The sequence below is a fragment of the Salmo salar genome, chromosome 06 (assembly GCF_965601325.2).
Source record: "Salmo salar chromosome 06, fSalSal1, whole genome shotgun sequence".
In the NCBI taxonomy this organism is placed as follows: domain Eukaryota; kingdom Metazoa; phylum Chordata; class Actinopteri; order Salmoniformes; family Salmonidae; genus Salmo; species Salmo salar.
Window position 1 is genome coordinate 45,126,237 of NC_138296.1, and position 12,948 is coordinate 45,139,184.

The 12,948-nt window shown below is 43.6% G+C and overlaps 1 protein-coding gene across 1 annotated transcript in view; it reads left to right on the forward strand.

The window, feature by feature from the left end:
* Positions 1-1,965: 1,965 nt before the first annotated feature.
* Positions 1,966-12,948, forward strand: part of LOC106607264 (C-type mannose receptor 2) — a 48,035-nt gene continuing 37,052 nt past the window's right edge. Inside the window, exons 1-3 of the mRNA XM_014204058.3 lie at positions 1,966-2,238; positions 8,181-8,615; positions 12,655-12,828. Of these exons, the coding sequence (XP_014059533.1) occupies positions 2,121-2,238; positions 8,181-8,615; positions 12,655-12,828 (727 nt within the window). The 5' untranslated portion in view covers positions 1,966-2,120. The remainder of the gene's footprint in view (positions 2,239-8,180; positions 8,616-12,654; positions 12,829-12,948) is intronic.

The following is a 12,948-nucleotide window of genomic DNA, read 5'->3' on the forward strand; positions in this document are numbered from 1 at the left end:
TTGAGGTGTTTTGACCCATGTCTATGCTAGTACGGCTGACATTCGCTAGCTAACCAACAACTGTAATGATGTATTTGAGAGACAAGTGCTCCCTGTGCAAGTGTATTTGTTTTCAATAAACATTTTGAGAGAAAATATAGTTTACATGTCAACAATCTAAACCAACCCTGTCTCGTTTGCCCCATTTTTTTAATGAATATTACAAAAAACTGATTAAATGAATTTTGGCCAAGAGATCTGTAGAATAAGTTGAGGGTGTAATACAATACAGTGTAATATGATTCATCTACAATTGATGTTCTTAATTAACCCTGGGCAACATGGGCCTGGATATTGGTATTCACAGTACTCCACCAATCATCAACTCCATCCTTATTCTATTTTAGTTTAGGTAAATGCACTGTAATTTAAGCTTTAAAACTGCAACGTTTTCACTCTGCCTCATGACAAAATGTGTAGAATTGCAGGATACACGCTTTAAAGCTGCAACAACCAAAAATCTCTGCCCCATGACAAAATATGTAGAATTGCAGGAAATGTGCTTCTCTCCGATGCCAGGAGATGGACCTTTAAAATGGTTTGTCCGGCCATGCACTGCCAAAGTCAAAGTAGAACTCCTTGTATGCTATTTTTTTTAGCCCACTCCAGTTGTGTTCTGATTATGAGGGGATCCCTGATGAATTTGCTATCACAAAAGGGGTCCCCGACCCCCCCAAAAAGTTTGAGAGCCCCTGAAGTAATTATCTATAATACAACTGTCACATTATTGAAAGAATGATTGGGCTCACGCAGTGCTGAATTGATGCCATGAGCGATGATCACTCTACCATTGAACGACACTGGTATAAAATGTATGGGTAGGCCATAGAGATAGAAGCTCAATCTAGCTCTGTGGTTAGGCTACTACTTTGCACGGTGCATTCGCACGTTGTTTAAAATGTGTGTTAAACTGAGTGTGGTTGTGTGCAGTGCACTGCCAAAGCCACAGATCAATAATGATCAGTGGAGAGGGAGACAGACAGGGCCCTGAGCCATGCATACTGCTAATGATCCAACAATGACTGTGTTCAGGAGAGGATGAAGCTAACACATCAGTGACACCAGCTTTGAACTGTTAGGCTTCGTGTGCAGATTGTGCGCCCCCACACACACACACACACACACACACACACACACACACACACACACACACACACACACACACACACATTATCCACCAATGTAAGATTGTTCTGATTGATGCATCATTCTTGCATTTCCCAACAGATTGACATTGGTTTGTTTCCACTCTCCCCCACATCCACCACTACCAATCCCCAACACGGAATCATTCCAGGGGTGAATAAAGACGATTCCATGTGAAACTATGTGCACCATGGCATCTTAATTGATTCACGAGGAAGGGACAGCAATACTGTGATAATTAAATAATCCAGAATACTTTCTTCACAACAGTGGAGGCCAAGAAGGCATCACTTTAGTATTTTTTTTTTTACACATATTTATGAGTTGGCTTTGGGTCTCTGGCTTTGGAATGGGAAGTAAAACGAGTTCATGTTGCAATCTCACTTGGCTGATCTGTGTGCATTGTCACCCCACTGCTGCTTTGGGGAATGATTCTATGAGCCTGAATCTAGTAAAATAAAACATTTCTGTTTTCAATCTTTACTAGTTTTAAATAAGCTAAATCGAGTGAATATAGGTGTAAACATTTTTTGAAGGAAACAAATAGGCCTAGGCTAGCTAGGCTACATATTTGCAGCATGTAGCGTATCACAAGCAGGCATATTGTTACAATGTAACAGCGGGGTAGATCTCAAGAAGACGCAAGGTAACAATGTTGCAAGTCTGAGATTCTGAGGTACAGTGTTGCATATCTGCAATACAATGTGTCTAGTTTGTGCACAACTGTGTATGCATGTGAGGCGGGCTAGAGTATGGTGACGCTGACGCAACACGTCTGCTAACTTCACTTTTAACGACGCACTAAAAAGACACAGAGCTCACTCTACTCCTCTCTTCTGCACCCCATCATACTCACCACCACTCTACCCATCCGTCCCGAAAAGAAAGCTCTCCAAAAATTGCTCCGATTTACAATTTGCTGAGCAATAGTGGGCATGCCACGCTGCGACCGAAACAAGGATTCGAGGAGAACATGGAAAAATTCCCTTCACTTTTACAAATGCACTTTATATTTATTCATCTTTAGTCTGGAACTAAACAGCAGCGTTTCAGGTAAGAACAATATGTTGCTGTCGAATGCTTCTCGGCTTTTCATTCAAGGAAAACTCTGGAGACCGAGAGTTTATCAACCTAAAGCTTATTTAGCTTTTTTGTTTTTGGGTAGGAGACCTGGTGGGATTTCACTGGTACTTTTTATTTGAACTTCGCTGATGCATTGGAATGCCACGAAAGTCCGAATTCTGAGTGGAACCAGATGTGTGTGTGTGGGGGGGGGGGGGGGGGGTTGGGGTTCTCGTTTGGAAACTTGTAGTGAATTGCTAATATACTTTGCCATCTTTGGAAACTTAAAATGGTATTCATGTCCTACACCTCCGTGTCCTTCCTCTGTAAGCTGGTATGGGACTGACGCGTTGCATGTGTTTGTCACCCCGCAGGCAGATGTGACCTTTACATCCTGTTATACAATTATGTCCATCAATTCTCGGTCCCCTTTTTAGTTTTTCTCACTACCGTGTAGACCTATTGGCACGACAGTGACCTCTCGCTTTTGAACACTGACCTGCCTTACTCCTAGGCATGCAATGGGTCGATTTGTATAGATTAAATCTAGGTAAAAAAAAGGTATAATATATTAATGAAGACGGATAACACTAGGCTATAACAGTAATTTCGAGAAATACCACACTGCCACTTTGAAATGAAGACAAAGTAGGCACAGTAACCAACTTGACAGTGTAGACAACTTTGGAGGTGGGCCTAACTAAAAACTGAAATTCTCAATTCCTCCCAAGTGGAAACAGAACTTAAACTTACTTGGCCGACCCTATAGCACAAATTGAACTTTCAACAAGATGTATTCAGTTCTTTGATATGGAGGTCTACCCCTGGAATATACATTGTGTGTTATGGGGTCAGAATTAGTTCAGTTAGTACACGGGAGGGAAAACAGTATCAACAAAGCTGAGTATGATGATTCAAGGTGATGAAGTCAATAAGACGATCATATACTGTAATTCACCAGGTTCTGTTATTACGGTAGTATTACAGTCGTTGTTTTTGTTTTCTGTGTGATTTCTCTGAAAGCACTGTTGTGTCAGCTCTTATCTCAACACAATGTCATGTAGGGGCAGATACCTTGTTACACCTGCAGTGCAGATGTTACTGGGTTTGTTTGCCAACTGCAAAGGCAAGGCAGATCTCTCATTCACATGCTTTCATTCTTGTTTTCCACCATTTCTATTTATTCTGTCTTTTAGACACTTATTCACACCCCGAGGTCTACCTGAGTGTACAGGTCTCAGAACAATCCCTCTATCCTGGGGCTCAGTCTTACCTTTAGGATCATGGAGGAATTTCAGGTACCACCCCTGTGTCTTTGGACTCAAGCTGTACAGAAAGCAGGAAGCCAACAGCCTGATCATCCCCTAACAAATCCCCCCCAACCACCCACTAAAGGGCTTGATCAGCCCCTAACAAATCCCACCCACTCACTGCTGCTTCTCCTCCCCTCCCACTGAGATGTTTCCTGGGTGGGGGCCTACCACCGCTCCAGCAGTGTCAGAGTCTGGCCTGGACCGCCATAAAATAAATAGAAACAAACATACTAACAGGCTGGAATTTCCTGTCAATTTGTTGGTTGCTGTTTTTACTGGACAAGGAAATGTTCTGTTTTATAAAGCTTACCCGCTAAACAAGCGTCCCCTTTCATTTCAAACATCTATCAAAATAAGAAAAAGGTTCTTGGACAATCCTTTGGTCCCACCACCACACCTTCATCTAGACCTGGGGGTCTTTAACCTGATACCAGAATCTATCATCATTGTTGTTCTTATCCACTAACATCCACCCACACTTGTACTCCACTTTGCTTCAACATCTATGGGAGTAAAATGTTTGTTATCTCAAATTTCTATCACAATATGGTTCCCAGTCCCAGTGCCTCCATCTCTACAGTACGTCTCACCTCAGTGTGGATCAAGTCAGTCACCTTTGTTTCATGTACCTCAGCATCCACTGGACCTCTGTGCACCAGCTCCAGTGCCCTGCTCACACCCCCACGCCCAGAGAGACCTCATCAACACACCAGCCAGAGTTGGAGGAGAAGAAGGTGGTTCTGGGAACATCAACCTCTCTGCTCTTGGCTCCTTGTGTTCCGTTGTTCTTGGCTGCAGGTTTAAGCCTCTCTCTTTTGCAGCAGGAAACTGGCGTGGGTCTAAGTAGGGTGACGGGGCAGGGAGTGGGAGAGAGGGAGAGGAGGGATCAGGCTAGATGGGTGTTGTTCTGGTTGTATTTCCCCAAGGATTAACTTTCGCCAAGATTCAGTGAAGCTGTTGATCTGTGCTTTACTGTGCTTCACATCAACCATTTTCAAATCTGCTTCTGGAATAACATTCAAAGTTTGTCTTTTACTTAGCAGAGCCGTCTGAGGTTGAATCAGCACTTCAAAAACACAGCTGCAGGGCCCAGGTTTGAACACTTTGAGAAGATAAGAGCTTCTACTTCACAACATCAGTAACATCAGCACCCAGCTTGTTGGGTACTAGTCATGGCCCGTGGGAAATTAGTCATCGAGCTCAATCAAGGTCTTGGTAGCAACAGAAAACCAACATTCCTTTTGTTGTGGCTCTGATTCTCATCATGACAAAAGACAAAATGACACCAGGCTGCTTTTAATAAAATGTACGTCTCCTAAAAACTCCTCTTACCACACCGCCGTGAGTGTTGCTAAGCCAAGCGTTAGCATGGCCACAACTATTGTTATGTAAGCCTTGTCAAGGAAATCACCCACCACTGGAAGCAGCACTGCTTACTTCAGAGCATCCGGCTTAAAGTCAGCGCTGTAGATGTCCAAAATGAATTCATTGTTCTGTACAGTGTTTTGACAAATTTGGGAAGGGCGAAGTTGATCCTGTAATCTGCTCACAGCTGGGGTGGATTGCCTGTCATGGCAGAGTAGAGCCAATTAAAAGAACAAATAGAATGGTTGGATTTTCAGACCGAGGTAGCTGGGAGCACTGCTAAAGGTTTTGGCATGGACCACAAGCTAAGAAAGATCATTGAATTGAGAGGCATCACAGATTGAGCGACTTTGCTGAACTGTCTGATCTACAGGGTCTATACGGTATGGCATTAACAGGACTCAGTTTGTCTTTGCTGTTGGAGATCTGTAGAGAAATGCTTGAATAACTATAGCAAGGTTATTGAACACATGCCATTTAATGGAAATGACAGACAATGAGTTCCCTGGAGAGAAATGAGTCCATGGAAAGTTTTTTCATTCCAGACTGTTATGGATTGTGTTACGTTAATAATAGGAGTCTGAAATTATAAACTCATGGAAAGGCAGACTTGTCAATGTTAAGACATTCAGTTGCGTTTTGTCTGTTGGAATCTGCCCCTCATTCTTTTACTTCAATGACGAAGGTGCTATCTAGAACCAAAAAGGGTTCTTCGACTGTCCCAATAGGAGAACCCTTTGAAGAACCCCTTTTGGTTCCAGGTAGAACCTTTTCCACAGAGGGTTTTACATGGAACCCAAAATAGTTATACCTGGAACCAAAAAAGGGTTCTTCAAATGGCGACAACTGCAGAACTGGGCTCCCGAGTGGCGCAGCGGTCTAAGGCACTACATCTCAGTGCTAGAGGCGTCACTACAGACCCTGGTTCGATTCCAGGCTGTATCACAACCGGCCGCGATTGGGAGTCCCATATGGCGGCGCACAATTGGCCCAGCGTCATTAGGGTTTGGCCGGTGTAGGCCGTCATTGTAAATAAGAATTTATTTTTAACTGACTTGCCTAGTTAAATAAAGGTTAAATAATAAATACAAAAAATAACCCTTTTGCAACACTTTTTTCTAAGAGTGCAGAGTAAAGATTTTTCCAGAGGTGCACCATTACCATGTGAGAAAAGGTATTTTGACTTCTGACTCTTTATTGCATCACAATTAGTGGACAGTAAACAGGGCTAACAACAGGTTGCTACAACGAGACGTCTGCAGCAGTCAGCGCCAGCTGGTAATTGTATCTGATTACACTATACAAAGCACTGCCAGTGGAGGCTCTCACAGCTCTGTGGAACCACTCAGCCATTGTGTTTTGTAACTACAGCGTTCGCAGCATCTGGAAGCCGACCAAGGCCACAAGCTGACTATTATTTCTCAACAACGTCGCAGACAGAGGTTGTGTGAGTCTGAGAAAACCTAGTGCAACACTGATTGAAGGTCTGCTTCATAACGACTTTGTAGGGACTCTTTTTATGGAGATTCAAATCAAATCAAATTCTCCATTGTTTTAGTGTTGGTAGTGCTTCAAGGGCGGTGTTGCTAGTTCTGTGAGAGAGCTACAGTGGACTGATTAGATGACTTGAGGAGGTTGTTTAGTACTACAGGCCAGGACCCCTATTCTGTGTGTGGACTGAAGGACCCCCATACCAGAGCCATCTGATTCAGAGGGGTTGGGTTAAATGAGGAAGACACATTTCAGTTGAATGCATTCAGCTGTGCGACTGACTAGGTATCCCCTCTTTCCCTATGTTCAGCCCAACGCCCAGTGATCTGTCCTACCTTCCCCACTTCCTGGCCCCTTAGAGGGCCCCGTGAAGGAGGAATGCTGACGGTCTCTCTCTCTCTGTTTCTCTTCTCTGGACCCAGATTCACTAAGGAGAGCTTCTGTTTGTTTTGTGGTCATTCCTTTTTTCTTCTCTTTGCTCTTTTTGTTCACCTAACGTCACAGCTGCACTCCCCCTCCTCTCTTTCTTCCTCTCTTTCTCTCCCTTTCCATCGCTCGCTCTCTCTTCCACCAGTGCAGACACTTTTGAATCACCTGGCCTTAACCTCTCAATCCCCGTACCCCCCCCCCCCTTGCAGGAGACTAAAAAGAAAAGCTTGGAGAAGAAGTGGGAATGAGAGAAAACCACACTGGGTTTTTGGGAAGGCTGTTGGGTTTTCTTCCCGACATTCCAGTCATAGAGGCTGGAGTCCAGCCAGTATCTTCTAGCTAGCTTAGAGTTAAATATCTCACTTTCTCTCTACCTCCTCCTCTTTTCAGTTCATACAGGGTTGGAGTGTATACAGTATACTTACTCTTGTATTACACAGAGCCTACAGTAGAGACACAATGCGCATGGCACATTGACATATACATTACTACATAAGGATGAAATAAGCCAAGGTACAGTTCAGGACATTTCCTTGTAACTTTTTTGAGAATGAACTGTAGGGTCACTCGGTCTGGGTAAATTACTGACATAATTAAGTAAAGTAATGACATGGATATTATCCGATATTGACAACAGAAACATCTTCAAATATGAAACCAGACATTTTCTCCTGATAAAGTTCCAAACCAGTCCCCCAAAACCCCCAGACCGCCCAGTCCTCATTTCATTCTTCAGCCAACCTTCCATCACATGACATTCAGACCACAGACTCCCCGTGAGGAGAAAGGCCATTCCAGGTCACACGTCTGAAATGGGGCAAATATCCCAGAGTCTGACAGGAAATAACAAATAAATAGACATTACCAATGTTAATAGATGCGTGAACAAACACGTGCTACCACATTTTCAAAGCAGCAGGCCCTTCCAATTAACACGTCTAGACACATAACCTGGGTCAATGTCTGCTTAAGTTGATACAGGTTTGTGAGCCTCCTATGGTCTTTTAAATATGCAAATTAAATGCTTTCTTTCAACTTTTTGGTCTGTTTTGTCATAGATGTGAGAGGAGATATGACAGTGGGCTAGGTATCATTGTGAGAAAGCTAGCCTTTCGACAGCACCACAACCAGCTGAAATATGCTTGCTCTAACAAAGCAGAACATCCATTAACAGTGATATTGATCGTGTTCCGGCTCTCTCCACATTAGCAGCTAAAGATGGAATCATTTCTGAACAGTGTTATTGACTGTCCCTCTCTCTCTCTCTCTCTCTCTCTCTCTCTCTCTCTCTTTCTCTTTCTCTCTCTCTGTTTCTCTATCTCTCTCTCTCCACAGAGCCTGTGAATGGTGATGTGTTTGTGTTCTTCCACGAGGGGGCTCAGGGCTGTCTAGGGGTGCAGGGTCACTCCCTGTCCCTGTCCAAGTCCTGCGAGGATGACGCCCAGAAGTGGAAGTGGGTGACCCGGGGCCGGCTCTTCAACCTAGGCTCCTCTCTGTGCCTAGGCCTGACAACAGGCAACTACAGCTCCAGGGAGGACGTTTCACCGCTGGGCGTCTACCCCTGTGACAGAGAGCCTCCAGGGGTCCGATGGACCTGGTACTGTGTCCATGTGTTGGAGAACCTCAACCTGTACCTGCCGTCACCCTCGCACCCTGTTAACCCCTCCGCTAACTCCTCAGTGGTGGCCTCGGATGTCAAGCCCCCACGGGAGGGGCTCAAGTGGAGGCTCTTTGGGGACGATCAGGACCTTTGTTCTAGGAGCTATCGTGGTAAGTAGAAGAGCTTCTGCTTCTGGTTTACAAAGTCATTCTAGTGGATTACAAAGGGTTGATGAGGCTATTTTGGTACTCTTTGTCTGATAAATGAAAGTGTAAGTTGAGCAAGTCATTCTGGCAAGGAAATGACTGACATGTACAGTAGAAGTCGGAAGTTTACATACACCTTAGCCAAATACATTTCAACTCAGTTTTTCACAGTTCCTGACATTTAATCCTAGTAAAAATGCCCTGTCTTAGCTCAGTTAGAATCACCACTTTATTTTAAGAATGTGGAATGTCAGAATAATAGTAGAGAGAATTCTTTATTTCAGCTTCTATTCCTTTCATCACATTCCCAGTGGGTCAGAAGTTTACATCACTCAATTAGTATTTGGTAGCATTTCCTTTAAATTGTTTAACTTGGGTCAAACGTTTCGGGTAGCCTTCCACAAGCTTCCCACAATAAGTTGGGTGAATTTTGGCCCATTCCTCCTGACAGAGCTGGTGTAACTGAGTGAGGTTTGTAGGCCTCCTTGCTCGCACACGCTTTTTCAGTTCTGCCCACACATTTTCTATAGGATTGAGGTCAGGGCTTTGTGATGGCCACTCCAATACCTTGACTTTGTTGTCCTTAAGCCATTTTTCCACAACTTTGGAAGTATGCTTGGGGTCATTATCCATTTGGAAGACCCATTTGCAACCAAGCTTTAACTTCCTGTCTGATGTCTTGAGATGTTGCTTCAATATAACCACATAATTTTCCTTCCTCAAGATGCCATCTCTTTTGTGAAGTGCACCAGTCCCTCCTGCAGCAAAGCACCCCCACAACATGATGCTGCCACCCCCGTGCTTCACGGTTGGGATGGAGTTCTTTGGCTTGCAAGCATCCCCCTTTTTCCTCCAAACATAACAATGGTCATTATGGCCAAACGGTTCTATTTTTGTTTCATCAGACCAGAGGACATTTCTCCAAAAAGTACGATCTTTGTCCCCATGTGCAGTTGCAAACCATAGTCTGGCTTTTTTATGGCGGTTTTGGAGCAGTGGCTTCTTCCTTGCTGAGCGGCCTTTCAGGTTATTTCGATATAGGGCTCATTTTACTGTGGATATAGATAATTTTGTTCCTGTTTCCTGCAGCATCTTCACAAGGTCCTTTGCTGTTGTTCTGGGATTGATTTACACTTTTTGCACCAAAGTACATTCATCTCTAGGAGACAGAACGCGTCTCCTTCCTGAGCGGTATGACGGCTGAGTGGTCCCATGGTGTTTATACTTGCGTACTATTGTTTGTACAGATGAACGTGGTACCTTCAGGCGTTTGGAAATTCCTCCCAAGGATGAACCAGACTTGTGGAGGTCTACAATTTATTTTCTGAGGTCTTGGCTGATTTCTTTAGATTTTCCCATGATGTCAAGCAAAGAGTCACTGAGTTTGAAGGTAGGCCTTGAAATACATCCACAGGTAGACCTCCAATTGACTCAAACAACGTCAATTAGCCTATCAGAAGCTTCTAAAGCCATTCCATCATTTTCTGGAATTTTCCAAGCTGTTTAAAGGCACAGTCAACTTAGTGTATGTAAACTTCTGACCCACTGGAATTGTGATACAGTTAATTATAAGTGAAATAATCTGTCTGTAAACAATGTTTGGAAAAATTACTTGTGTCATGCACAAAGTAGATGTCCTAACCGACTTGCCAAAACTATAGTTTGTTAACAAGAAATTTGTGGAGTGGTTGAAAAACCAGTTTTAATGACTCCAACCGAAGTGTATGTAAACTTCCGACTTCAACTGTAATTATAGAAAGGAATGGTGGTGGTTACTTGTTGGTTGACAAGTAAAATAACAGTCTTGGTTTTGTTTTGGTATGGAGCAACAAGACGTTAGTTTGAATCTGGTAGAACAGGGGAGTCAGCCATTTTGCAATAGAAAATACAAGCCAGAATATGGTTTGTCTCTATTTCTCCCAACAGTGCTTGTAAATTAAATGCTGAGGCAGGGTTAGTCAGCTGTGTTGTACTGTTGAGGAGGGTACAGCTGTATCTGTTCAGACGCATGCTGCAATTTCTTGCCCTGGGCCTCTCTGTTGACTGTATGACTGACTGGCAGCCCGCCAGCTAGACAGCTAAGGAAGCCCTCTCTCTCTGTGTTCGTAAACTCAAGACGTAAACAGTGGAATGCCCTTGCCCTCACATAGACTACGGTAGAGCTGGGGCATTAAACCGGAAATTACACCGACACCGACCATAACAATCATTTATCGCGAGCATTTTCCTGATATGGTTCATTACGATACGTAGCCTATACTTGAGAAATGTGAAGTTTGAAATGAAATAAGTGTGTTAATATGGGTGATTGTTAATGAGACAATTGATGGCTACAGCATCAGACTTGTAGTAGTAGTTTAAAGGAAACGTTTAAAAAAAAACTTGTTGCACATTAAATGTCAGAAACTATCCTTCTAATTATCGTCATCAATTCAGGCAATTTATCACAATATGGATTTTTTTCCCATATCGCCCAGCTCTAGCCTACGGTATGTTAGTGTTTATGTAGGACTTTGGAGTTGAAGCCCCTGCTTAAGGGTTAGCAGTGTGGTTTTGAAGCAAAGCCTTGTTTCCACTATTATTATTATTATTATTCATACAGATATCAAATGTCATAATTTAAGTTACACTGACAGCCTTTCTGCCGGGCTCAGTCTGTGAAATACTGTCTCTAGCCTGTCTGAGTGCAATTAAAACCAGATCTCCTACAACCTAAGTCCAGAAAATGACTTATTTACTTTCCTCCTCTATCTTTCCTCTCCTTCTTTACTTTCCTCCTCTATCTTTCCTCTCCTTCTTTTCTTTCCTTTTTTTGTGGCGAGGCAAAAGGCATTTGTAACTTTTAACTGCCATTCCTCACAACTTGCTTTTGTGAAGTCAACAGGCTGCTGAATAATGAATGCCACGGACATTAGTCACCCCGCTGTGTAGCTAGCAGGCTAGCAGCTTGACACAAACCATCCACTGGTGGAGGAGAGAGGGAAATGAAGGAGGGAGGGAAGGAACTTTCTAGTCCTTTCCCCCTTTTTTAACACATATGCCCTACTTTCCATGGGCCTGGCTAGTTCTCTGTGTGTTTTGGTAACATCGCAAACACCCTTCTAGTCTTTCTCTTTCACAGCTCTCTCTCTCTCTACCGCTCTTTTTCTCCCTTTCTCCCTCGCCCTTTCTCTCTCTCTCTCTCTCTCTCTCTCTCTTTCCTCGCTCTCTCTCTCTCTCTCTCTCTCTCTCTCTCTCTTTCCTCGCTCTTCTCTCTCTCTCTCTCTCTCTCTCTCTCTCTCTCTCTCTCTCTCTCTCTCTTTCCCCGCTCGCTCTCTTCCCTCTCTCTCTCTTTCTCCACCGTGTCTTGGAGAGTTGATTTGCGTTTTCCCCCTGCTGCCCTTTCCTTCATACCCCGCCGTCCAGTGGAATGCAGAGGCTACCGTGGCAACCCCTGGGCATTTTGTCAAACTGTGGAGATCAGGTTTCATTCAAAATAATGTTCATTCACCTCTCAAAGAATAATGGAGTTTAGTTTATACATGGCAGTCTCATAATAGACTGGAAAAATAACTAAAACAGCTGCTTATAAATTAAACTCATTATTTTATTATTTTAGAGAAGGTTTTTATCCTTTCTACCCTTGTCAATTGCTAGTGAAAATGACTTTTTCTGGCATACTTTTTAGTTTGAGACAGTGTATTGAGTTTTTATAAGGCTTTGTCCTGATGTATTTATTTTTCAGATGAAAATCGTTTGATTGTTTTTCCATTATCTGGTCTTTTTTGGTTTATTGTTTACCTCTGATGAGCTTTCCCATACCTTTTGGTCCAAAATCACACTTTGGCATGTGTCTTCATTTCCTGTAATATATCTTCTATTTATTTATCACGTTTAATTGCACGTCTTTGAGTGCACAGATTTGTTTACTCAGTAAAACGATCCACACAAGTCAATATGGGACAGAAAGTGGCACTTCAGTGCATCCTGGGATGTGAAGTCTTTCCATCGTGTGCCTTTGCAGAGATCTATACTATCCAGGGGAACTCTCAGGGTCGGCCCTGCTACCTTCCCTTCATGTACGATGGCCAGTGGTTCCACAACTGCACCAGTATTGGCAGAGAGGACGGTCACCTGTGGTGTGCCACCACCTTCGACTATGGCAAGGACGAACACTGGGGCTTCTGTCCTGTCAAGAGTGAGTCACTGTCTCACAGCTATGTTCCTCCTCCACCCCCCCCCCCCCCCCCCCCCCCACACACACACACACACACACACACACCACAGACTCTTTCTATGTCTCTTTATGACATTCCCC